Raw genomic sequence first — 24,609 nt, 5'->3', positions numbered from 1 at the left:
TATCACCGATTTAAAATTGTACGACCATTCTTGCTTTGTAAATGAACATTTCAAAAAAAAGCGTGCCACTTTTACTTCGACAAGCAAAGAGGCGATCAGGACAAGGTGTGTACTTCAAGACTATCAAATAGCAGAATACAACTTGGCAAACAATCTTGTACTTCCTCACCAGAAGGATGAACACCTTAAAGACGATAAGCAAACATTCTACTATAGACATACTGGCAAGCAAATAACAAGAGAGTATCACTCGTCCCAAAGCAGTGTCAATACCACTTGTTAGCCACCATGCCCCTACTACATCTCTACAAATAAAATGGACCCTGCTAATGATAACTCTTAAGCACCACATTCTTCACAATCACGCTTCCCAAGGGTTAAAACCTAACCCTCAATATCAAGACAATAATTCCGACTAGTCCCATATTCCACCCTTGAAATGTATTGTAACCCTAGATAGAAACCAAATTATAGGCATACAGGCATCCAAATTCAGTTCACTTGCATAGTTGTAACCAGAAAAATTGTGCAAAAAATACAAACAATTTTAAGATTCCTTGGCATGGGAAAACCTCCAAATTTCAAAAGATTCTTCCACAAACATACTTGTATCAATAATATCAATCCGAAAACAGAATTTGAACAAAGACCATACAGTTGAATTGAAACACCCATTGTATTAAAAGGAGTTGTCGGAACCTTAGAAAGAATAATAAATATGAAACAGATATAATTACAAGACATTCTCAACCTGCAAAGCGACCAATCAAAAAAGCAGAGTCAAAGTAGCTTTTGCAGTTCTTTCAAACAAACCAACCCAATGAGCTGGAACTGTAATTGGTAAGCTAATACAAGATGTCCGCAACTAAATGCACGTCCGTGAAAACAATAAATTGATGTTCCCATGGAGAAATTACTAATAGAAGAACCATGCATGTCTATAAATGGAAGATGCTTCTCTTGTACTTCACTTGTATTAATGTTGTGACAAGTGTTCCCCAATGGGCACCGGACATGGCAGGAAAAAAATCATAGTAAGCTCATCACTATGGCTTCAACCCAAGAATTTTGTACAGGTTGGGTTTGATCCTTCCCATATACCATGATTCAGTGTATCTTATTCTGACCCCCAAATGCAAGCATTCGACATCTCTTTTGATCACAATGCATTTTATTTTGTGACCAGCCATGCTACTGGCCCTCGGCACAAGATAAAGTCATCCATCCAAATCTTTTCTTGGCACTAGATTCCATGATGATTGTCAATAGAGCTAAAAAAATCCAGTTGCCACTCAGCCAACTTTTTCTGTCAGCATGAAAATAGAAACCTTGATCTTATTTAACCAAATCACTATTTCTTTTGTAGCTTTCGCTTTTTGGCCCTCAGTCTCTCTTCCCTTTCCTCTGCCTCAATTAGTGCCAGTTCTCTTTCATCCTCCTCTCTGGCAATTCTTGCACTGCAAGGGAAGTCCAAGAAATCAGTTTCTAAAAATCATAAACAGCAAAAAAATTCAACAAAATGTAATTGGAAAACAAATGGCCATAATTTACACATAAATATAGTGTCCAAATCAAGGTTGAGGTTGCTGAAAAATCAGCACCATTCATTACCTTCTTCTCTCTTCATTCTGAATTGTGTTAAAACCAACCTCCATGTCCCTGTCATCATCATCAATATCTCGATACTTGTCGGGATTATACCTGTAAAAAAAATTGCAAAATTACTTAATTTAATAGAAAAAAACTTAATTTAATAGATAAAAGGTAATCAAATAAATCTGGCTAGAATGAGTCTCACTATTATAATATTATTATTGAATTAATCCTACCACAGAAGAAGCAAAAAATTAGACACTGATTTTTATCATATGAGAAGCAAAAATATATTTACCGAAACATTTGTCTGATAAGGCTTCTAAAGTTTCCCCCATCATTATCATCATCATCAAAATCATCTCCTCTACTCCTCTTCTTGGGGCGCTCATCATGCAAGTTGCGTGACACGGGGTTCCTTGCAGGCTTCACTTGAGGCTTCGGTGGAAGATTGGGTGGTGGTCTTGTTGCAGGTTTTGGCACTGGTTTAACTGCTGACTTTGCTTCAAATTTGTTCACAAGTTTGGGTGATGGCTTTGCCAACACCGACGGCCTTCTTTGCTCTGGCTGAGGCTTTTGCATTGGAGCTTTTGAGGGAGGTGGTTTCTGCACATTTGTAGGACGTGGCATAGTTGACCTTTGCAGCTCATCATTTCTGACTTTGTTAGAAATTGTGGAAGGGGCCTTTTTCTTATTACTCTCTGCACCATTCATCATTACTGAATTGTTCCCACTGCGTTGTAGGGAACCATTCCCCTGAATAGTAGACCTACCATAACCAGATCCTACCTTACTCGTTTCCTTTCTTGGGTCAGACAGCGGCCTTGGCTTTGCACTTGGTGTTTTTGTGTGCGTTCCCAGCTTGGAAGGCAGTTGTCTAGGTGGCTTTACTGCACCTTTAGCATCCATCATAGAGTGCATTTGCTTGCTAGATATTGCAGGTTTCTTCAAAGATGTTGAATGTTTTGAAACTGTCTGATTTTGCTGGCCATAATCTGTACCTGAAAAAAAGATAAACTCCTTCAAAACATTTAAACAAACTTGCAAAAGAAAAATTAGAATCTTCATAAAGTATTTCAGACGGACTCACCCTGCCTAGATGACTTATCAGTTTTAGTTTCGCTTCCAGGAATCTCTGCACCTTCACGAAATAGAAAAGAATAATCCCTTGCCTCCCTTAATTTTTGCGCCTTTTTCTTTGCCTGCAAGAGAGCAATGTTAATAATACTTACACCACACTCGAGAAATACTACTAGACAACGGATCTTCAACTGTTGACTATTGAAAAATGGATAATAACTATTTTCATACCTCACTTACAGAAGCCTTGGGTGGAGTAATATCTTCATATCGTGTATCAGACTCCACTGCGTACGACTTCTGTTGTAAAGTGAAAGAAGTGCCAGTGAAAAAAAGAGCATGAAGAAATTCCAAAACACACACACATATATAAGGAGAAACTACAGCATACTTCTGGAATCTCCTTGGCAACTCTAGCCGCAATTTTTGCAGCCTCCAGTCTTGCACGTGTTTCTTCAATAACTCTCCTTGCAACTACGGGCTGGGAAGGCCCAAAGAATGAACCATAACTGATACAAAAAAAACAAAATTATTATATAATTTAAAATTATTTGCATACTTTTCTAGTGTCAAACTTATAATGTTCTTGATAATCAACCATTCATGTACTTCAAATGGAAAAGTATTTTACTTATTATATGGCAATTTCTTGGTTTCGCTTCCAGAATCAATCCCATCCTTCCTGTCATTGACTCCGTTTAATTTTTGCTTTAATTTCTGCCGTTCAAGCTCTTTCAATTTTGCTCTCCTTTCCAAGTATTGTTGGCGTTCTCTAGCAACTGCAGGATCCTCATCTGACTCCGACTTCCCACCTTCTTCTGACCTTTCATCACTCTCATCTTCATACTCCACTTCTTGTTCTTCTTCGTCCTCTTCTGCAGCTGCACCATCACCATCACCATCCAAAAGACCAGCATAGTCCCTATTCTTCCGATAGAAATCCTAGAAACATAACATGTATCATTTAGCAAGAGGCTACAAATTTGCAGTTGACTTTTTTAAAACTTGGATAAAATTAGCTGGCTATCGTCTAATCAAATAAATTGTATAGAAAATGCCACTTACAACTCTATCATAACTCCCCATATAAACTACCACCAGTGGTCAACTAGCCCAATGAAGAACTAACAAATCAGTGACTCCTGCAAAATATCACAGAATATAAATTAGGCAGATATATAAGTATCATCATCAATGAAAAGTTGCCCAATAACTTGCAAGAACAAAACAAAAAGTAAAAACAATAGAAGCAAAATGTATTTAATAATGCATCAAGTTTCGTTTATACTGCCATTATTTTCTGCAATTTCAGGCTATTTTTTATCATGCTAGAATGTAACCTTCACTAACAGTATACTTTTCATTACTACATTAACTGATTATCAACCTCAAAATGACCTCCACTGACAATACCTATAATCACTATTGGCATTGTTTTCAGAAAAATCTCAACTTGGTTGAGAGCACCAAAATGGGAACAATTAAACGATCGCTTATAGCTGAGTATGAATGTATTAATATCCATTATCATTATAAATACCCCTTTGACATGCACCTCTTTACTCTTGATCATTAAAAATAAATGTATTCGTCTACACATCAAATAACATATTTATAGAACAGCAAAACACTCGCATTATAACCAATAACACCTGCCCCGTGTCATGATCACTCTGCTCTTGGTCTTTCAAAGTGGCATTCATACATCAAAACAGAGGATATTTATGCCAAAAAATACACAAAATTCATGGACAGGTTATGTGACACATAAATATAAAACAGCAAATCACTCCAATTCAACACAACATTGACCTTGTCATGATTACCCTATGCTTGATCTTCCAATTATATGGTATCATGCATCCAAACAATATATTTATGCACCAAGATACATGAAATTCATGGACAGGTTATGCAACACGTATAAAACAGCAAATCTCACTCTCATTGAACACAACATTTGCCTTGTCATGATCATCCTACTCTTGATCTTTAAAAATACATGAAAATCACGGATATATTTATATGACACTTGAAAATTAAAAACTCATTGCTCTCATAAACACAACACTAATTTACTAACAATCACCCTAGAATTTCCCTTTCTGGCACTAAAGGCTTCAACCTAGAAATTCCCTTCCAGCAAGGCACTCACTCTGTGGCTTTGTATATAGACTATGCTAACTGTACTATAGCTGCGTCTGCCCTTGCCTGTTGAAGGATTGGTACAAAGACTGCCGCTTTTGCCCGATCAAATGGTACATTTAAAGAGTCCCCCCATATATCTGCATTTCAATTATAGAATAACCTTAACCCCTTCTAATATGTTGTAAGGGTTTTCCAACAGCCCCGTATGGTTATGGATCTGCTTCAGGTGCTGATGGTGGCAGATTCCCCCCCATTGTTTCTATAGGCCCCTAAAATTATATGGGCTTCCGTCAACAGGAGCCCAGTTCAACAGGAGCCCAGTTGTTTCTGTAGGCAGCTGCTTAAACTGGTTGGATGAATGGGTAGGCTTCATATATAGATAGTGTTGTTTGCACTCCTGATGTGGCTCAAAAGGACTAGATTTTCAACATAAGATGCTAGAAGCATTTTCATAAGATGTTAGATTGCACTGCGCATTATAATTTTTATCAAACGTTTTTCAACAAGATTTTGGCAGGAAAGAAAAAGATTCGGGGTATATCAGAAGATAAATTGGTGTGTGGCTTGATAATAGCGAGCCTCAATCAAAAGTCTGAATACTGTGATGATCATAAGTATTATTCTATCTTGTCTCCAATGGATTTCTCTTTCAATCTAGCTCTCCAGTCTCTTATTTTCAGAGAAAAGGATAACATTATAAAACCAAGAAAGTTCCCAATAAAATATCACGTCAGATTGTCCAGGACATTACTTAAGGGTACCTAATGATTAAAATGTGTTTGTCAAGAAATCATGCATAATCTAAGAATAAAGTTGAAAAACAGTTCCACGTAAGAAGAAATTTTTGAAAGCGAGTACAATTTGCAAATATGCATGCCATTCTATCCCATAAAAAATGAAAAAAGTCATTCAATTGTTTGGTGCCAATACTGGTGTCATTGACAACAAGTGGTTAATAATTTTTACAAGAATTTACATGTTAACATATGCTTGCAATGGAACACGTTGAGGTCTTTTATATAAACAATTTCATTCATCACCCATTAATTGCTTTAGGCTGACTTCAAAATTCGCCAGGATTTTCAGGGTTTTCCTACACAACTAACAAAATTGCCAATTTCCAATACAAACCTTTCAAATTATATTGCTCCCTTACCACACTTATGTGACATTGACCTCAGGGATCAACAGGTAAAATCTCTTTGTTTAATAAATAAATGAATGATTGACATTCAAGGAATTGTGAATGCAAGAATAAGTTGTAAAGATCCGTATGTGTAGTAAGGAATTAAAATTCAATTTTTGTTGATTTTTTATTGGATTGTCCTTAAATTGGGCTGCTTCTGTGATTTTAAAAACATCCAAGTGAATAGAAAACCAATTCATGTTGGATCCAGTTCGTCTTAAATATATATTCTGTTTTGCAGTCATGTGAGACATCCCACGATCATACTATCACATTGACAAAAAAACAAATGAAGAAATGCTTTATTAAAGCTGATATATTAACCAACATCAATTACACCTTCATTATTTTGCAGAATACTTTATAGAATTTGACCATTCTTCATTAGCCCATTTCCCATGAGTATTTTTCATTGGAGCCATTTCCCAAAATCTTGGATACTATGTAGTAAATTCCTACTGAGCTTGAATGACCCCATCCCAACTGTCGCATGAGGCGATGCTCACAAATATGAAAGCAATGTCTGCAAAATCCCTTTGAATCAACTATCACTGCCTTGATCTGAATCCAATGAATTTTCTACCATGACTGGACTTGGTACTCCTCGCACAGATGACGACCTGCTTCCTGGTAACAGGAAAGGAAACCAAGGACACTTTTATTGCAACCCAAACCTAGTACAACTTGTGAAGATAAATCACAGTCTTATGATGAGAAGTCAGTGTGTGTCTAAATAGCACGAATTAAAAAAATACAAAAATGCCTGCGCAATTTTCTACCACTGGCACTCTACTCAATTGACTGAAACGTGTAGCCATTACCTCTTTAAGACATCAAATCTAAATACAATAGCAATTCACAGAATTTGGACAAAAAAATGTGAAAATTAAATTACAATGACTATTTTTGTGATGAAGCAGGAAAGGAATAAAATACAGATCATAAAGCGCACAGAATTGGGACCAAATGACATAATTCATTCCAAAAGGTGGAATAGAGAACTCGAGATGGAACAAAATATAAGGATCCTTGACATGATTAGTCTGCTAATGAAGACAGTCATAAAAATTTCATTGTCAACTGTTTACCATTCCCTTTCAATCAAATATGAGATAAATATTTCAAAAATTCATATCGATTAAAAGAAAATGATTTTAAAAGAGTCAATCCCTTATTTTCAACGTTAAAATACAATCCGTTCGAACAAATATTGAATCAACATTTTTAAAAAAATCTTATACCACAGAAGCAATCCTAAATGGCACAGTTTTTAAAGCATAGAATGAATCTTTTCAGGCACATCTATTTAAGAAGCATAGCATTTCGTACAAGTTTGTAGACCTGAAATTCTCAAATTTATTTTCCACACGGAACACGTCCGATCAAAATCTTCTGAACTGCAAAATTAATTGTTTTCTACAAGAATAGTAGGATAGACGTAATTTGATCGAAAATTAATTGTTTTTTTTCCAAGAAAAGCACGATAGAGGTAATTTGGTCGAATAATACCACACATTAAAAAACATCGGAAAAAGGACTTCATTTCAGAACAACGAAAAAAAAAAAAACCAAAACCACAGAAAAAATATGACTTCTAAAACGAAGGAACCCCTTTTCCAGAAGTCACCGCATTTATCATTGAGAGCTTAAAATAGGCAGATACTGCATAGTTCATTAATATACAGAAAAACCCTTAAATCTACTGTAAACTATGTACCACGAACCGAAACATTCATTTTCCTTGCGTACAGAAGAAAACCCCGTTTACCTTGAAGCAAACGTAAAGAAGATAATACCTCAAAGAACTTACTAGATCTACCAAATTGATTAAATCTAAAGCGCATGACAGATCTCTTATCCATTTACACACCCTAAAAACAGGAAATTTACCCAAATTACGAGAACAGACGCTACAAATGCCAACAACCTAAAGAAGTTATATGGCCGCTGCTGAAAAAGCTTCAAACGCTAATTACATGCAGCTAAATCGTGCATTTCTCAGAGAAATTCCGAAAACCTCGAAAAATCAGAAAACCCACAAATCTCATAACTTGGTAGATCTCATCAGTTGAAGCTTTAAAAGTTTGCCATTTAATTACTGCCATATATTCCTCAACAGACCCACCACCAAGAACAACGAAAAACCCTCAAAATCTGCTTGATATAAACTAAAATTTTCAGAAAAAAACGAAACTTGATCTTACCGAAGAAAAAAACCCAAAAAAAGTCGCCGAATCCGAAGTCAGAAACCGCTAAAAATCAATCCCCAGAAATTCTTTCGCCCTTTTTCGACCTTCGCCTACACAAACCCTCCTTTCTTCGCTTCTTTTGCCACTCAATGAAAAAACCCTCGCGAAAGCGTATATATAAGTTCTCCCACGGCATTTAAAGGGTCTTTTATTTATAAATAGAAATACCAATTTCCTTTAATTTTAAACCCTAATTTAAAAAAAAACAAAATCACGCCTTGTTTTCCATGGCAGGTTTCCAAACGGAATTTTGGTAGGGTTTCGAGGAAGAGATGAGAGATACACAACCATGAGGAAAAATAAAGACTCCGCTCCGTGAGCAGCCCTCCTCTTCGGCCAAACACGAAGGGGAAAACATAAACATTGTGTGTATGTCCAGACGGATATATACATCGTGCATCGTTCTAGAAACCCTCGTTTAGGGTTAACAGGGAATAGCCTATAGATACTGTGTGGTAGAAGAGTTAAAAAAATTGGGGAAAACAATGAAAGTCCACAATTTGGATTAAAAATTAATGATCAATTTATTAATAATAATCTGTGCAAATATCTTGAATACATTTTGATTTATATGAGATTAGTTCTGTGATATATTCAATTTGTGAGTTAGAGGGGATAAATGTTATTAACTATAGTATACGTTTTGCATAATTCTAGTTAACTAGTGGTTAAAATTGTATTTATAAATCAATTAGTTTTATATAATGTATTACTTGCTGTGAACTTCGGTCAAATTTTTTAATAGTTCTAGTTAACTAGTGGTTAAAATTATATTTATAAATCAATTAGTTTTATATAATGTATTACTTGCTAACTTCGGTCAAATTATTGCATGCATTACATTTTATTAAGTTTTTCACTTTTATATAAATTATATAATTCTTAAAATAAAAATATATATAAATTTATTTTTAATTTACTAACACAATACAATTAAAAATATTATGAATATATATAATTTTGTTTTTTAGATATGCATTTTAGTCATTTTTTAAATGTGATTTTATTGATATATAAAATTAATAAAATAAATTAAGATTTTTAAATATTATTAAAAAATTAAATAAATATATAAGTAATAATAATTAAAAATATAAATGTTAATAGTGGTATGTTGTGATGGTTAAGTTGTTGAGTTGTTATCTTGCCATTAAGGTTCAAATCTATGTTATCCATGTTTATGACCTCATTGCCCCTCTTTAAAAAATAATAATTCTAGGAGGTCTTGACGTCAAATCTATTCGAAATTAACTAATAATCATTAAAAAAAATTAACCTTAGCTTCGGCTTCTTACTAATCAAAAAAATTATTATTATTATTATAAAATAAACAATTATAATTATGTAATTCATTAATTATTATTGAGATTATGATTACAACAATATATCTTTTAGTATTATTATTAGATTTTCACTCTTTAAAAATTTAACTATATTAATGTTATCACTATGATTACTATTTGTTAATTATTAAAAAGTCATTATTTTTATTATTATTATAAAAATATATAATAGCTAGAAAATTAATATAATATTATTTTTAGAGTAGTTTTTACTATAACTGAAGATATCTGTACACATGATAGTTGATAGTTATATAGGCCAATATTATAAATAGGTTTTAAAACTACTTTTAAAAAATTATTAATAAAATAGTTCCATTTGGGGATAATTAATTAAAATTAAGATTATAGTGACAACACATAACATTTTTTAGAATTATAATTAGACTGCCATTCTTTAAAAGTTTAACTATATTAATGTTATCACTATGATTATTATTTGTTAATTATAAAATGCTTATTATTTCTACTATAATTAAAAATATATATAATATAGTTAGAAAGATAATATAATATTACTTTTACGGTAGTTTTTACTATAGCTAAAGGTAGCTACTTAGTCACTATGTGAAATTTGTTTTTATTTATGTAAACTATTTTTGACATATATTTAATTTGTTATGCAGTGGAGATAGATGTACCCATCATAGTTGTCGTTATATAGGTCAATATTATAAATAATTTTATAATTTTATTAATGAATTAGGAATTAATATGGTTCAATTTAGAGACGATTAAAATGAGGAAACCACCCTCTAGAAATAAAGCATACATGAAGATCCATAAATAGATCGAAACTCAAAAGTCAAAAGTAAGAATTCAAAAGCCTATCAAATAGTTGGGATTGCCCCCACCTCCACTCATAGTTTGAGAGGGAAGGATCATCTCAAATAATTTATTTGCCTTATTATTATTCTTCCCTTCCACCATTTCTCAACTATACTCCACTTTGGCCACCTCCATCTGCCACTCCAAAGAGGTGCCTAGGGGAGACAACCAAGCTACTTTGACCTTTTTTATATAACCCCACTACTCCAATAGGTTTTTCCCTTTTGTTTATAGGTCCTACTGTTATTTTTTTCTCTTTCCCTCTCAAGTAAGAGCCCCATGGTACTTCAAAACCATTTCACAACCAATATTAGCAATATTAACATTTAATTATTTTTTACTTATGGATTTAGATTGTGTATTCCTTTTTGAGCCAACATTTCGGGTCACACTTTGTGAACGATCGTTATAATAAGAGAGCAACAAGGAGTTTAAAAGTATTCAAGTTGCAAAGGAGTAAACTTAAGACAGAGAGGAGGGGAGAGAGGAAGGGAATAGAAAACAAGAAGAGAGTAAAGAAGGAATTGACATTATTCAATATCATTTGAGCGACTTTTATGTTCACTTCCTTCTTCTCCACCATGTAATGATGGGGAGCGATCATTGCAATAAAGTAATTGTTAGTGTAAATAATTAATTCCTATTTACAATTTACTTAAGTTTACTTAGGTTAATGCATTATTTTATTATTTATTAGTTAGACACCTAGGAGTATGCATACGCATATGAGTTGCCTTGTTGACAACACAGGAGTTAGCAACTCTAATTTAACACATGGAGCAACTCTAATTTAGCACATGGTGTCTACAACACTGGAGTTTGCATAATCAACTGAGTTGTCATGTAGACAACATAGTTGTTTGCACTCTAATTAAGCACATGGTGTCTACAACATCTTTTTATGTGACACCTATGTAATCTTATCCTCTCATCATTGCACTAACTTCTATGCTCAATGGAGGATAATCCACCTTGGTGGACATGTGCTTAGTTGTGAGGCTTATCATTTTGCTAACTCCTAGTCATTCTAGAGGCCTTTATATATAGGAACTTCTAGTGTATATAACATCAATTCATTCTCATATTTTTATTATGATCATACATCATTTGGTCCATATTGTGCTTTGTTCTTGAGCTTCTTGATCTTGGTATCATTTTGCCCTAAGGCAAATTCTTATATGGTATCAGAGCTATACCAAATTCTTATATTAATAACTTAATTATTAAGTCATCTTGTCTTGATTGTTAAGTTAACTTTACTTCTCACTTAAGATATTGATTTATGTATTAGTGACATTTAATAATTATATTAAATAATTTATTTTAGGGTTTCTTATTTTAGGTTACCACGTCTCCTTTATTAGGATTGATAAATGTATTATTGATTGATTTGTTTGATTTGATAATATAATCTTTCATATTTTTAGAGTCCAAATCCTTGCTTTCTCATTGCATTCTTCCTTGTGATAGGTTATCTTTGCATGCAGGTGATCTTGGCTTCATGAAGTTGGATTGAAAACTTCTATATGGTATCAAATTTAGCCTTGTGACACGTCAGCATCATTGTCACATTAGTACTTCAAAGCCCTTTTGGCCCATAAGAAGCACCTTATAGTTTTTTGGTCATATTTTGCTCATATAGACTATATTTTTTACAAATGAGATATCGTTGGAAAGTTAGTTTCAAACTCATCCTAGTGGTGCAAGTATTTTTTTATGTTTTCTTCTATTTAGTTATTTGTTTGTGCAATCAAAGTTAGATGAGTGGTTTTGCACTCTGTAACGAAAATCTTGAGGATCTGGACTATGCTTTTTGAAAACTTTACATTGTTGGAAAGATGGTTATGTTATCTTTCCATTGATATGAGTATTTTTCCCAGTTTCTAGTCTAGGTATTTTCTATTTTGATTTTTTCATATTTGCACTTTGGTGAATATCTTGGATGTTTCAAGTTTGGGGATAAGTTTTGTTGCATGAGATGACACGTCTTGGGTTGTTCTTTTTGTTATACCAGCCTTTTGTCTCTACTAATTTGTGTAGAGATCTTTTGTAAGTATTTTTTATGCAAATGCGCAAGATTATGTGTCATTATGCCTTATATACTTGGGATCTACCACATCTTGTGCCTTATTGTACATGCACTACTTATTGTCATAGGGGAAATCTACAAGACTCAAACAAATTGATTAGTAGAACCAATTTATTCAAAATGCTAAACGAACAAACTTATTCAACCCTACAAACAACAAAATAAGAAGCATAGTCAATAAAAAATTAGCAAATAACCAAACTTCCAAACTGAAAGATCACTTCAAGCTTTTATTGTTTTTTTTTATCGTGTGAAGTGTGCACTTGGCTGTGATTTTAGCAGCACTTAGACTCCGAGCTCCGAAAAATATGATAAAAATATATTTTTTCAAATAATAGCAAAATGATAGAAATTTGACAAAGGTTCGAGTGAAAGTCAGTCATGGAATTGTGAGATAGGAGGGTTGATTATATAGGTTTTATGGAAATCCATAAACGGTTGGGATTGATTTGGAAAAATCATAACCAATGGACAAGAATGAAAGAGACTAGTGAGATAATTAGAAAGTTTTCAATTTTAAACCGAAAAATACAAAGGATAAAATCTGAGATACTTTCAATTTTTGTAGAGATAAAGTTTCCAAAAATTGAAAATGGAAACTTCAAAATATTTTCTGATTTTGGGTTTTCAGCAAAATGATATTTTCAGTTTATGAAGATTTTCTAATTTTTCAGAAATCATAATTCCTCACAAAATTGATTTTCCAAATTTTATAAAATTTAATTACAATTTTTGAATTAAATTAGAAAGATGGAATTAATTGAAATTGATCAAAATTGAAATTGAAAGAAATAGAGATGAAATTTAATTTAATTTAATAAAGAGGAATAAATTAGTTAATTTAAATAATTAATAATTATTATTTAAATATAGACAAGATCCTATAACACAATGGTAACTTGTGCGCCTCTCATGTGGGAGGTCTTGAGTTCGAACCCACTTAACACAAAAAAAAATTACAATAAATAACAATAATTACCTCAGAGATTAAATGATGCAAATATTTGATTATAAAGGAATAAAAATGATTTATTAATAACTTAAGAACCCTTGATTAATAGAAGAATAATTAGTGAGTTAGATGTAAACTCACAAATATGTCCATTTTTTGGTGTCTACACTTATAAAGTGTCATGGGGGGTTGATGTTTGCCTTTCTTTGTCATCTACCTTTGGCATATGTGTGTTTCTTCCATGACATTAGCATCATTATTTGTGTATAGAGACTAATCACCTCACGACACTAATATGTTTTCAATGTGCATTTTGTTGTTCTTCATTGCTTGACATGTAGTTCTTCTTAGCCATCATTTTTAGTTGTTTTTAGTTTTATTACTTTTCATGCACTGTTTGTAGCTACATTATCTCTCATCTTAAGGGGCCATTAGAATAAATAAATAACTTAATTATTAAGTCATCTTGAGTACTTGATCATTAACTTCACTTCTCTCTTAAGTTATCATTTTATGCATTAGTGACATTTAATAATTAGACCAATTATCAAATGATTACTTTTTAGGGTTTCTTATTTTAGGTTACCAGATCTCCTATAGTATTCAATTGATCATTGTATTATTTATTGGTTCATATGATCTAATGACATAATCCTACATATTTTCATATCCAAATTCATTACTTTGTTATTTAAGTCTTTCTAGTGACAAGTTTTCTTTGTATACAAGTGATCTTGGCTTCATGAAGCTGGATTGACAACTTCTACAAAGACTTCTTGCATTCACGAGGTTAGTTTATGCATGCTTTGTTCAATATGTTAGGCAACCAAATGACCAATTTAAAAATAACTTCTACATGGAAAAAGGAAGTCCCTAATAGTCTAAAGGCTTCACCTAATAGCCTTTAGAGGTTTTAATTAATATTTTCTCAAGAAGACCTTCAGATAAATCTATCTTCTCAAGGATCTAAGCTTAAATTAAATGTAAAAAACTTACACATCCATCATATACCATTAGAAATCTCCCTAGTGAAATGCCTATAGTATTAAATAATGAATCAAATTATAAATGAAAAGGGGGGTTAGGAAGCCTGACCCAGATAGGAGCTATGTCAAAATCTTCAATAACATGGCAAAATTTTGAATGTCAAGGCTTTAACATAGAAAACTTGTCCTATGAGCTCCAACGAAAAATTGCATTAAATCTTATTCATGTCTTCAATATTTTCAAAAATAATGAAAAGCCCTCTAGCCAAATGATGAATTTTGACAAGCCCTCTAAAATGAGCTCCTAATAATCAAAGATATTCATACTTAGCCATAGACCCTAGACCTCCCAATCAACCCAAGTTTTGGAAAAAATTGTAATGTCTCCCTCTTCTACTTTATCTACTAACTCAATTGATATGATGGTGCCCTTTTTTAATAGCTCCACATGGCAGCTCATATACATGTATGTTGTGTCTTGTTTGTGTTTGGAAGAAATGTTATTGGAGTCACTTGGAAGGAGCTTGTGTAGGTCCCTACTCACCCACTTTAGTCACACTAAAACATTCTCTCTTTTGACAACCATTTGTAGATGCACTATTGCTACTAGACCTAGTATCATTATTTGAATCAACCCATGTGTTTTCTTCCCCCCTTCTATTTATAAAGGAAGAATCTAACAAGATTGTTACCTTGTGTGATCCCTCCTCCATGTGAGCTAAACTCTTATATGGGGTCATCAAAAGCTTAAGGACAAAGGGAATTTACAACGTCTACAATGACTTCATTTTAAATTAATATTATTGTATTATAATAAAATATTATTTTAAAAATAAATTATGGTTGAAGTTTAATATTGTAATGTATGTACAAATGTATATGATTAACAATTGTATATTAGTGTATATTAAGTATGTCACAGAATCAATAAGATTAATTAAGGGAAATATTGGTCCATTTTTTTAGTGCATTAATGTAGAATATGATTTAAATGGTGGGACATTAAGAATATGATGTTGTTTGTTTGTATGTGAAAAGTTCTTAATGGGAACTAATAGCCTCAAATATGCATCTACTTATAATAATACAATCATGATTAAAACAAAACCCTTAAATTATGAAGCTAATAAAGTTCTATTAACTATACACTCATGTTATGTTTGTAATAGAATGAGAGGAGTATAGAGATAGATGTAGTGATAGAAAGAGGGAGATAGAGTAATAAATAATGAGAAACAGAGGGTAAAGTAGTAGAGAAAAAGGATGGATATGGATATGGAGAAAGCAAACAAAAAGATAGAGAGGAGATATATTAGGAGAGAGTGAGAGAGAAACAAATAGATGGATATATATGAGAAAGATAAATAAAGAGAGAGAATGATAAATATAGAGATAAAAATAATATAATGGTAGATATATAGTGACAAACAGAGTTGGAGAGATAACTAGATAGATAGATGGATTTAGAGGAAGAGATGAAAGATTCTTAACCATATGAAGAAAAAAATAGATCTTCTTCGGGAAAAGCCTTCCTCTATGCCCAAACATTTATGGGGGAATATTTAAAAATAGTGTATATGTCTAAACACATATATACATTGATAAATTAAACAACATATTTCTCCATAGTTAGCCAAAATTTCCCTATTCTAAGAAGTTTCTTAGCTAAGGTTTAATTACTTGAATGTGACCCACAAAATCCTTTGTGGACATCTTGTAAGGCGATTTATGATTCCTCACCCTATAGACACCTAAGTAGTGTTTTTCAAGAACTTTATGATGTAATGTGTTAGAAACTAGGGAATATTATGCAACTTGTACTTGACTGTGACCCACAAAATCCTTTGTGGACATCTTGTAAGGCAATTTATGATTCCTCATTCTCTAGACACCTAAGTAGTGTTTTTTCAAGACCTATATGATAAAATGTGTTAGAAATTAGGGAATATTAGGCAACTTGGTTTATGAAGTTTCTTCATTGGTTTCTATACTAGGATAAAATTAAGGTGTTTGATTTTAATCAATCTTAAATGGTTCTATACCAAGTGGGATCATATCCAATTAGTAAACAAATGATTTGGGATTTGAGAAGGTCAAATGTGCACCTTGCCAACTCTTCCACCAAGAATTCATATTTTGTACTTTGATGTGATATATGTGAAAGAGAAGCTAAGGTTGCTAAGACGTCCACTACTTTAATTTGCTCTTGGGATTTGTTCAAGAGTGATCAATACAAAATATTCCTTCAAGTTGTGAACCATACTTTTATATGCCATCAACTTGTCATCCTTGGTTTGGAATTCATCATTGATTTGATCGATAATAAGTTGTGAATCTCCATATACTTGAATTTTTGTTACTTTACATTCCAATGTCGTATTGACTCCTATGACCAAGGCTTCATATTCAACTATAGTTTTTTAAAATGGAAAGAGAAGCATGTATGATTTTGGAATGGTATATCCTTGAGGTGTTATAAGAAGAATGCCTTCCCCTGAGCCATGTTGTGTGTATGAACCATCAAAGTATAAATTCCATGTCTTGACCTAAATGTTGATTATTTTTGTACCTTGGAATTACACTTGAATAGGTTGACTCTCTATCAAAGGAGCTCTGCTAATTGGTCAAAAATGATTTGTCCTTTTATTATTTTTTTGTCAACATACTCTATGTCAAATTCACTTAATATCATGACCTATTTTTCCATTCTACCCATTAAAACTATTTTGCTAAGTAGGTACTTCAAATGATCAATTTGGGATATGAGCTTCACTTTATCTATCAATGTATAATGACATAGTTTTTGTGAAACAAAAACTACTACTAGGTACACTCGTTCAATGAAACTATAATTCAACTCATACTTGGCTAATGTTCTACTAATGTAGTAGATTGATTTCACTTTGTCACTTTCATTTGTTGAGCCAATGATGTAAACAATGAATGCTCCATTCCTAAAATATAAAGAAACAATGACTTTCATAGAATTAGTGCCATTAGAATAGGTGGATTCACCCAATATGTCTTCAAAAGTTTGAATTCCTCCTTGATTGATGATCACATTTGGAAGTTATATCTTTGTGGAATTGGGTAAATGTATGCCACTTTTCATCCAATTGTGAAACTAATATTCCTAATGATTGCAATATACCTTGGAGTGATCTCAATGACTTATACCTCTAGGCACCCCCATTTCCATTGTTACTTTCATATTTATAGGGTCTTCCTCTATGCCCTTTGAAGATACTATATATCCCAGTAATTTCATAGACTAAACACCAAAATAAAACTTCTGAAGATTTAATTTTACTTTAAATTACTCAAACCTTGTAAAATTCTTCTCTAAGATTGGCAAGTGATCTTTCTTGTGTGTGAGATTTTAATATATTGTTAACATAATCTTCAAGGAACTTATGCGTCATGTCAGGGAATATTATAGTCAAGGCTCTTTGGTAAGTTGCTCCAATATTTTTTAGGCCAAAGGACATAACATTCTAGCTAAAAGTATTCAAATTACATGTGGAAGCTATTTTATCCTAATCGTCAAGAGCAATATTTGTTTGATTATAATCATTAAATCCATCCATTAGAGAAAACATGGAATTACTCGTTATTAGATCTATTGTAGCATAAATTATAGGCATTGGAAAATCATCCATGGGAAATTACAAGTAAATTATCTCTAAAATTGGTACACGTTCTTATTAATTTGTCTTGTTTAGGTGCTTGTACAATATTGAATCTCTAGTTGACATAAGCAATAGCTCTTCTAAAACCAATGTTTAACAATTTTTCCCATCCAACCTTGACAAGTAATGCAATGTGAGGATGTATTTTTCTCAACTTTTGTTTGACATATTTAGCTAATGGTTTGATGTTTAAATGATGCATTATAAGAATTTGATGTAATCTTTGCATATTTTCATATGACCATGCAAAATTCACTTGACTTTATTTAAATAATTCAATGAATTATTGCCTTTCTTCTAGCTTCAATGATGTGACAAGATTGATAATCGTTGGCTCTGATTCTATACCAATATTTGCCTTGTTTGTGGGTTTAATTAATATGGAAGACCTTTCCCTTAGTTTAATTTGGTGAGTTAGTTTTTCCTTGGTTTGAATTGACAATATCATTTTCTTGTTCCATATTTTCTTTTCCTTTTGATAGAGAGCTTAATCTAGAAGCTTGCTCTTGATTTGTATCTTTAGGTATACTTGATGTAGAGATTTCACTAATATGACAAACTAGTTTATCATTAATAGATTTAATATTGTTGTAATACTAAAAAGGATTGAAATCTCCACTAATAGTAATCTCCTAACCCATGTAAGGATACTTTAATAATTTATGATACATTGAAGACATGGCTTGCATTTCATGGATCCACATTCTTCCCAACAAGATGTTGTATGTCATTTTAGGTCCAAGACTTGGAAAATTGTTTCTCCTATAATTGGTCCAAATTTGATATGTAAGACAACTAGGCATTTTGGTGGTCTGTGTCATAATATTTTATAGTGATATTTCTTTTAGGGTCTATGACATCTTCAGAAAATCCTAAGGCTTTGATAAGATTGAAGGTGCATATATTCAAACTTGTGTCGCCATTAATAAGGACTATTTTGGCTATGTGTTTATAATTAAATACTTCAATATACATAGCTAAGTTTTGCAAATGGTTGAGAGACATATCATCTTGTTTGAAAAATACATATAACGAGGTGTAATTTGATGTTTCCAACTATGTTTTTAAATTTTTCCACATCCAAGTTAGCAGGCATGCTAATTCCTTCAAGAGCTTTGACTAGAATTTTCTTATGCATTATGAGAGTTTTAACAATTCCAAGATTGATATTTACATTGATATTGATCTGATTAGGATCTAGGACTATTACAAAGGAATGCTAACTAATTACATAAGGTTGATTTAAAAAAATTAATGAATCAAATTAACACAATTAAACAAAAAGAACAACACAAAATTAAATGACAAAATGAGAAATGAGAGATAGGGACCCAACACATTTGATCTCAGAGTTCGTCCGATATGGACTACATCTTCGGGTCCTGCTCCAATAGGGGGACCGATCCGATTAACTCCAAAATTAGGTACAAGTGTTTACAAAAATCACTCCTTTCAAGTACAACAACATCACATTTTTCCAAAGTACGAGACTGATCACTTCACAAACCTCCCTTAGTGTCAACACTTGGACATTCTCTCCATTTTCCGAATGACCAGTAAGAGTCTCCTAACCCCTTTTTTATATAAAAAATTAGCCAAAATGAGGCTATAACAAAATTTACAATAACAGGTCCTTCAATTAATTTCCCCCTCAAAATAACCCTTTAGCCATTTTTAAAAGATTTGGCTTTTACCAATTTTGAGGTTAAAAAATAACAAAAAATCTTATTTTACTAAGGTTGGCGGGAGGTTAGTTTAAAAGATAAATAAAATATCATGCATTCATATTCTCAAGTGCTAAAATAGCGCACTGGTGGTTAAAAATTTTAAGAAGCTGCCGGTCGGGGGTTCCAACCCCGCCAGCGGCCACCTTTAAACGGATTGGTGGCCTTGTTAAACTTTAAATATAATAAAGTGCCTATCATGCGTAAATGCCATATATGGTGTGGTGGCATTAGTTGCCATTAAAAATGGGCTAGTTGTGGGTTTGAATCCCACTAGAAACTTTTGCTACTTTTTGCCATGTCGTGATGTCATGCTGACATCATCCAAATTTATATTTTTGTCTAAATTTCAAACTACTATACCTTTCACATACGAACTCTAATTTTGACGAAATGAATGTTGCTAGAAAGCTATCAATGAGATCTTCAATTTGAAATCCATTGTTGACCACTTTTGAGACAAATTTTTTCACCTTTTGGTGACCTCTATACTTGGTTTGACCAAACTTTGACTGGCCATAACTTTTGCATATAAACTCCATTTTCGCCCATTCGAATTACATTGGATTTAAAATTTCAAGAACTTTAACATGGTGCTAATTATTGAAGTTTTGAAGATACTTCAATTTTTGGTGAAAATATCCTCTAGATCAGATATCTTTTGAATTTGTTCTGCAAGTTTATAATGTTTTGAAGATTATGATGTTTGATTTGGCCAATTATTTATGGGGTTAGCCCGTTGCAAGGTTATCTTTGTTGCTTGCCCCCTAGTAACCACATTTGAGGATTATGTTTCTTCTTTATCTTTGAAAATAGTGTCATTGACTATGTTCTCATATTTATTGATGGGGAGTTGATGGTGTTGTCACATGTGTACGCAAGATTTAATAGTTGGTTCCAACCAATACTGAGAGTGGGGGGAATCATTACTACCTATTCTACAAATTCCATTGGTCAATACAACTAATTTAAACACACCTTGTTATTAACATCTTTACTATTAAGGTAATGATAAAAGCTATGTACTAGAACCATGCAAGATTACAAAAAGATGCAAACATCAATGACACAAATATTTTGACATGGAAACCTTCAACGTGAAGGTGAAAACCATGGTGGGAGTAATATACCCACTAGCCTTTCCTTGCAAGTAAAATGGCATCCTGTTAGAGGCCTACATCTATTCCTTCTGACAATGCATCCTATGAGGAGCAATAATAATCTATTAGGTTTACAAAATCCTTTCAAGGCTACCTTGCTAGAGGATTTTGATCTCTTTATAATAGATACCTTGCTAGAGGATTTCAAAAACTCATTACAAGTATGCCTTGTCAAAGGCTTACAATAGTTGCAATGGTAAGAAATCAAACTAAAGAATAGATCTAAGTATTTGATACACCTTGCCTGGTAGTGTTAGAATTAAAAGGAGAAAAAATAACAATTACATGAAAATATAACCAATATCCAAAAATAATAAAGCACATAGAAGAGAATGCAAGACAAAATGATTTAACATGGTTCACCCAATCCTTGGATCACATCTACCAACAATAAGTCAAATATTATTATTATCTAGTGATTACAACCTGATTACAATCTGCAATCCCTTAGAACTCAATACAGTTGCAAGAAGCTATTATCTCATCATCAAATCCTAAAATCCCTAACCTTAATCCATTTTATACAATCTTTTTATGACTTATAAAATTAGGGCTAGAATAATTATAACATGTCCACCCCAAGAAAAATAGCCTTGCATCCCAACGAGGATACATGGTGAGAGTACAATATTGTCCTGGTTAGTCACCACAAGCTAGTAATTTCCCACTTGGTGATTGATCAGGCTCCACACTAAACAAAAACCTCCCACTCGCAGACTGATCATGTAGCAATATCGCTACCTTGCAAGGCCCCCAGTGGATTGAACCACACTAGACTCAGAAGCTCTTTTATTTTGTTCAGCTGAGAAGACTAACTAAAGCTAAAGAGGATTTTAGCTTCTCCCTTGTCACTGCCTTTGTAAACATATCTGTTGGATTATCAACTACATGCATCTTTTCCAACTTTAATTGTCCATCATCTAAAACTAACCGAATGAAATGGTATCACAGTTGTATGTGCTTTGTCTTTGAATGCAAAGCAAAATTCTTCACAAGATGAATGACACTCTGACTAAATATAAATAAATAATTGTTCCCCTGTGGGTTTCCCAATTCTTTCATGAAGAATTGAAGCCATATCACCTCCTTAGTTTCCTCTATAGTAGCAACATACTCTTCCTTTGTAGTGGATAAAACATTCACTTTTTGTAATTGAGAAATCCAACTCACTATTGTCCCACCAATAGTAAATACATATCCTATAGTACTCCTCCTAGAATTTAGATCCCCTACCTAATCTAAGTCAACATAGCCTAGTAAATCAATAATAAAGCCCCCAAATGCAAACATTTAATGGATATTCCTCTCAAATATCTGAGAATCCATTTGACTGCATTCTAATGGTCGATCCGAGGATAAATCATATACTTGTCAACGACTCCCACTACATGTACAATATCTAGCCCGTTAAACACCATAACATACATTAAACTTCCTACAACTGAAGCATAAAGTTCCTTGGATATTTTATCCTCTTCTTCCTATGCCTTTGGATATGTCTTCTTGGTCAATTTCAAATGACGAGGAAAAAGGTGTGTTGACATATTTGACATTCTACATACATAAATGTTGCAAAAGCTTCTCAATATAGAGTCAATTTCCTATTTTCCTATCTCTACAAAATTTCATACCAAGGATTTATTTTACTACCCCCACATCCTTCATAAAAAATGAATCTACTGACTATTTCTTCAATCCCTTGATGTGATCCATGTTAGACCTAACTACAAGCATATCATCAACATATAAACATAAAATAATGTAGTTGTCATCATCCAAACTCTTAAAATAAACACAATGGTTTGAATGGCAATGAATGTAACCATACTCATTCAAAAAACTATAAAATATAAGATATCATTGTTAAGGTGCTTACTTCAAGCCATATAAACTTTTCTTTAACCTACACACTATGTTCTCCTTACCTTTGATCTCAAATCTTTGTGGTTATTCTATATGTATATTTCATTAGCCAAATCACCATGAAGAAAAGTTGTTTTAACATCAAGCTACTCCAAATACAAATATTGAGTAGCCACAATGCTTAAAACATTATGGATAGAAGTCATTTTAACAATTGGACAAAATATCTCATATAAATCAATGCCCTTCTTTTGTACAAGTCTTTTTACAACTAACCTAGTTTTAAATATTTTCTCACCTCCATCCTCTTATTTCAGTCAGTAAACCCATTTATTCTATAAAGCCATTTTTTCCTGCAAGTAACTTACATAAATCCTAAGTCTTATTTATTTAGCATGGAGTACATTTCATCTATCATTGTAGACTCCCACTGAAGCTCTATATCCACCTGCACAACTTCATCATAACATTCAGGTTCACCAACATTTGTTAATAAAATAGAGTACAAAGATGGAGAATTTTTTTTGGAGGTCTACTTAGCCTTGTCGACCATCTAACATTCACTAGGGTTTGTGGTGTTTTTTTGTTGTTTTTGTTGTTACAAAGAATGAGGGACTACATGAACATCATCCTATTGAGTATTATCCAATACTATGTAATCATTTTGTTTCTTCTCATGTTGCTACAACGAATCTTTATACAACACTTTCTCATTGAATATGACATCCCTACTTCCTACAATTTTATGATTTTCAAAATCCCAAAGTCTAAGTCTAAATTATTCAATTTCATAACCAACAAATACACATTTATTCAATTTAGCTTCCAACTTGATCATATTTTCAAAATCTATGTGTGCAAATGCTTCACAACTGAGTGTTATAAGAAAAGAATAATGCACCTTCTTACCAATACATGCTTCCTCTAGAAGTCCACAACCAAAAGTAGTAGAGGAAACTCTATTAATCAAATAAAATTAGTAGTATTAATAATGTCTTCTCACATGTTTAAGGGAATCTCAACATGCAACCTCATATTCCTTGCACACTCCATTATTGTCTTGTTCATGCATTAAACCACACCATTTTCTTGTGGAGTCCTTGGAAGAGTTTTCTGCCTACAAATACCAGTAGTGGAATAATAATATTCAAATTCTTGGTTGTGATACTCGCCACCACTATCCAATTTGAGATATTTTAATCTTTTACTAGACTTACTCTCAACCAAGCATTTCCATTTCTTAAAAGTTTGAAATACATCACATTTCTATCTAAGGAAATAAACCCATACTTTCCTAATTGCATCATCAATGAATGTAGCATAATAATGAGAGCCTCCAAGTGAAGATACCTGAGCTGGTCCCCATACATTTGTATGCACAAGCTCCAAATTTTCATTTTTCTTTTCCAATCCCACTCTTCACAAAACTAACTCTCTTTTGTTTTCCATAAACACACACTTTCACAAAAATCCATATTGACACATTTTAGACCAAGTAAACATTTCTTTGAATGAAGTAATCCCATACCCTTCTTGTTAGGATTAAACATTGACATAAATAAAAATTACATGTAAATATAACTAATATTAGAAAATTAATAAATCACACAGAAGATAACACAAGACACGAAGATTTAACGTAGTTCACCCAATCCCTAGGCTACATCCACCAAAAAATAAATCCAATATTATTACTATCTAGTGATTACAATATGTAAT

At 32.6% G+C, this 24,609-nt stretch overlaps 1 protein-coding gene across 4 annotated transcripts; it reads right to left on the bottom strand.

The window, feature by feature from the left end:
- Positions 1–657: 657 nt before the first annotated feature.
- Positions 658–8,614, bottom strand: LOC149528401 (uncharacterized). Of its 4 annotated transcripts, none has more exons than XM_089808924.1 (10): positions 8,212–8,614; positions 6,347–6,634; positions 3,739–3,815; positions 3,305–3,615; positions 3,065–3,182; positions 2,905–2,973; positions 2,684–2,795; positions 1,892–2,594; positions 1,612–1,701; positions 658–1,457 (listed from the first exon to the last, which is right to left on the bottom strand). In XM_089808924.1, exons 3-10 carry the CDS (start codon positions 3,757–3,759, stop codon positions 1,352–1,354), a joined length of 1,530 nt encoding a protein of 509 aa, XP_089665050.1. In that variant the 5' UTR covers positions 3,760–3,815; positions 6,347–6,634; positions 8,212–8,614; the 3' UTR covers positions 658–1,351. The 4 variants fall into 4 exon arrangements, with proteins under 4 accessions (XP_089665050.1, XP_089665052.1, XP_089665051.1 ...); XM_089808926.1 differs by having other exon boundaries at positions 1,892–2,588; XM_089808925.1 differs by lacking the exon at positions 6,347–6,634.
- Between the last annotated feature and the right edge of the window lie 15,995 nt (positions 8,615–24,609).

Source organism: Cupressus sempervirens, chromosome 11 (assembly GCF_028749045.1).
Source record: "Cupressus sempervirens isolate cs-2001-9-10 chromosome 11, ASM2874904v1, whole genome shotgun sequence".
NCBI lineage: Eukaryota > Viridiplantae > Streptophyta > Pinopsida > Cupressales > Cupressaceae > Cupressus > Cupressus sempervirens.
The sequence above is the reverse complement of the archived record's forward strand: the minus strand, read 5'-3'. Positions and strand labels throughout refer to the sequence as shown.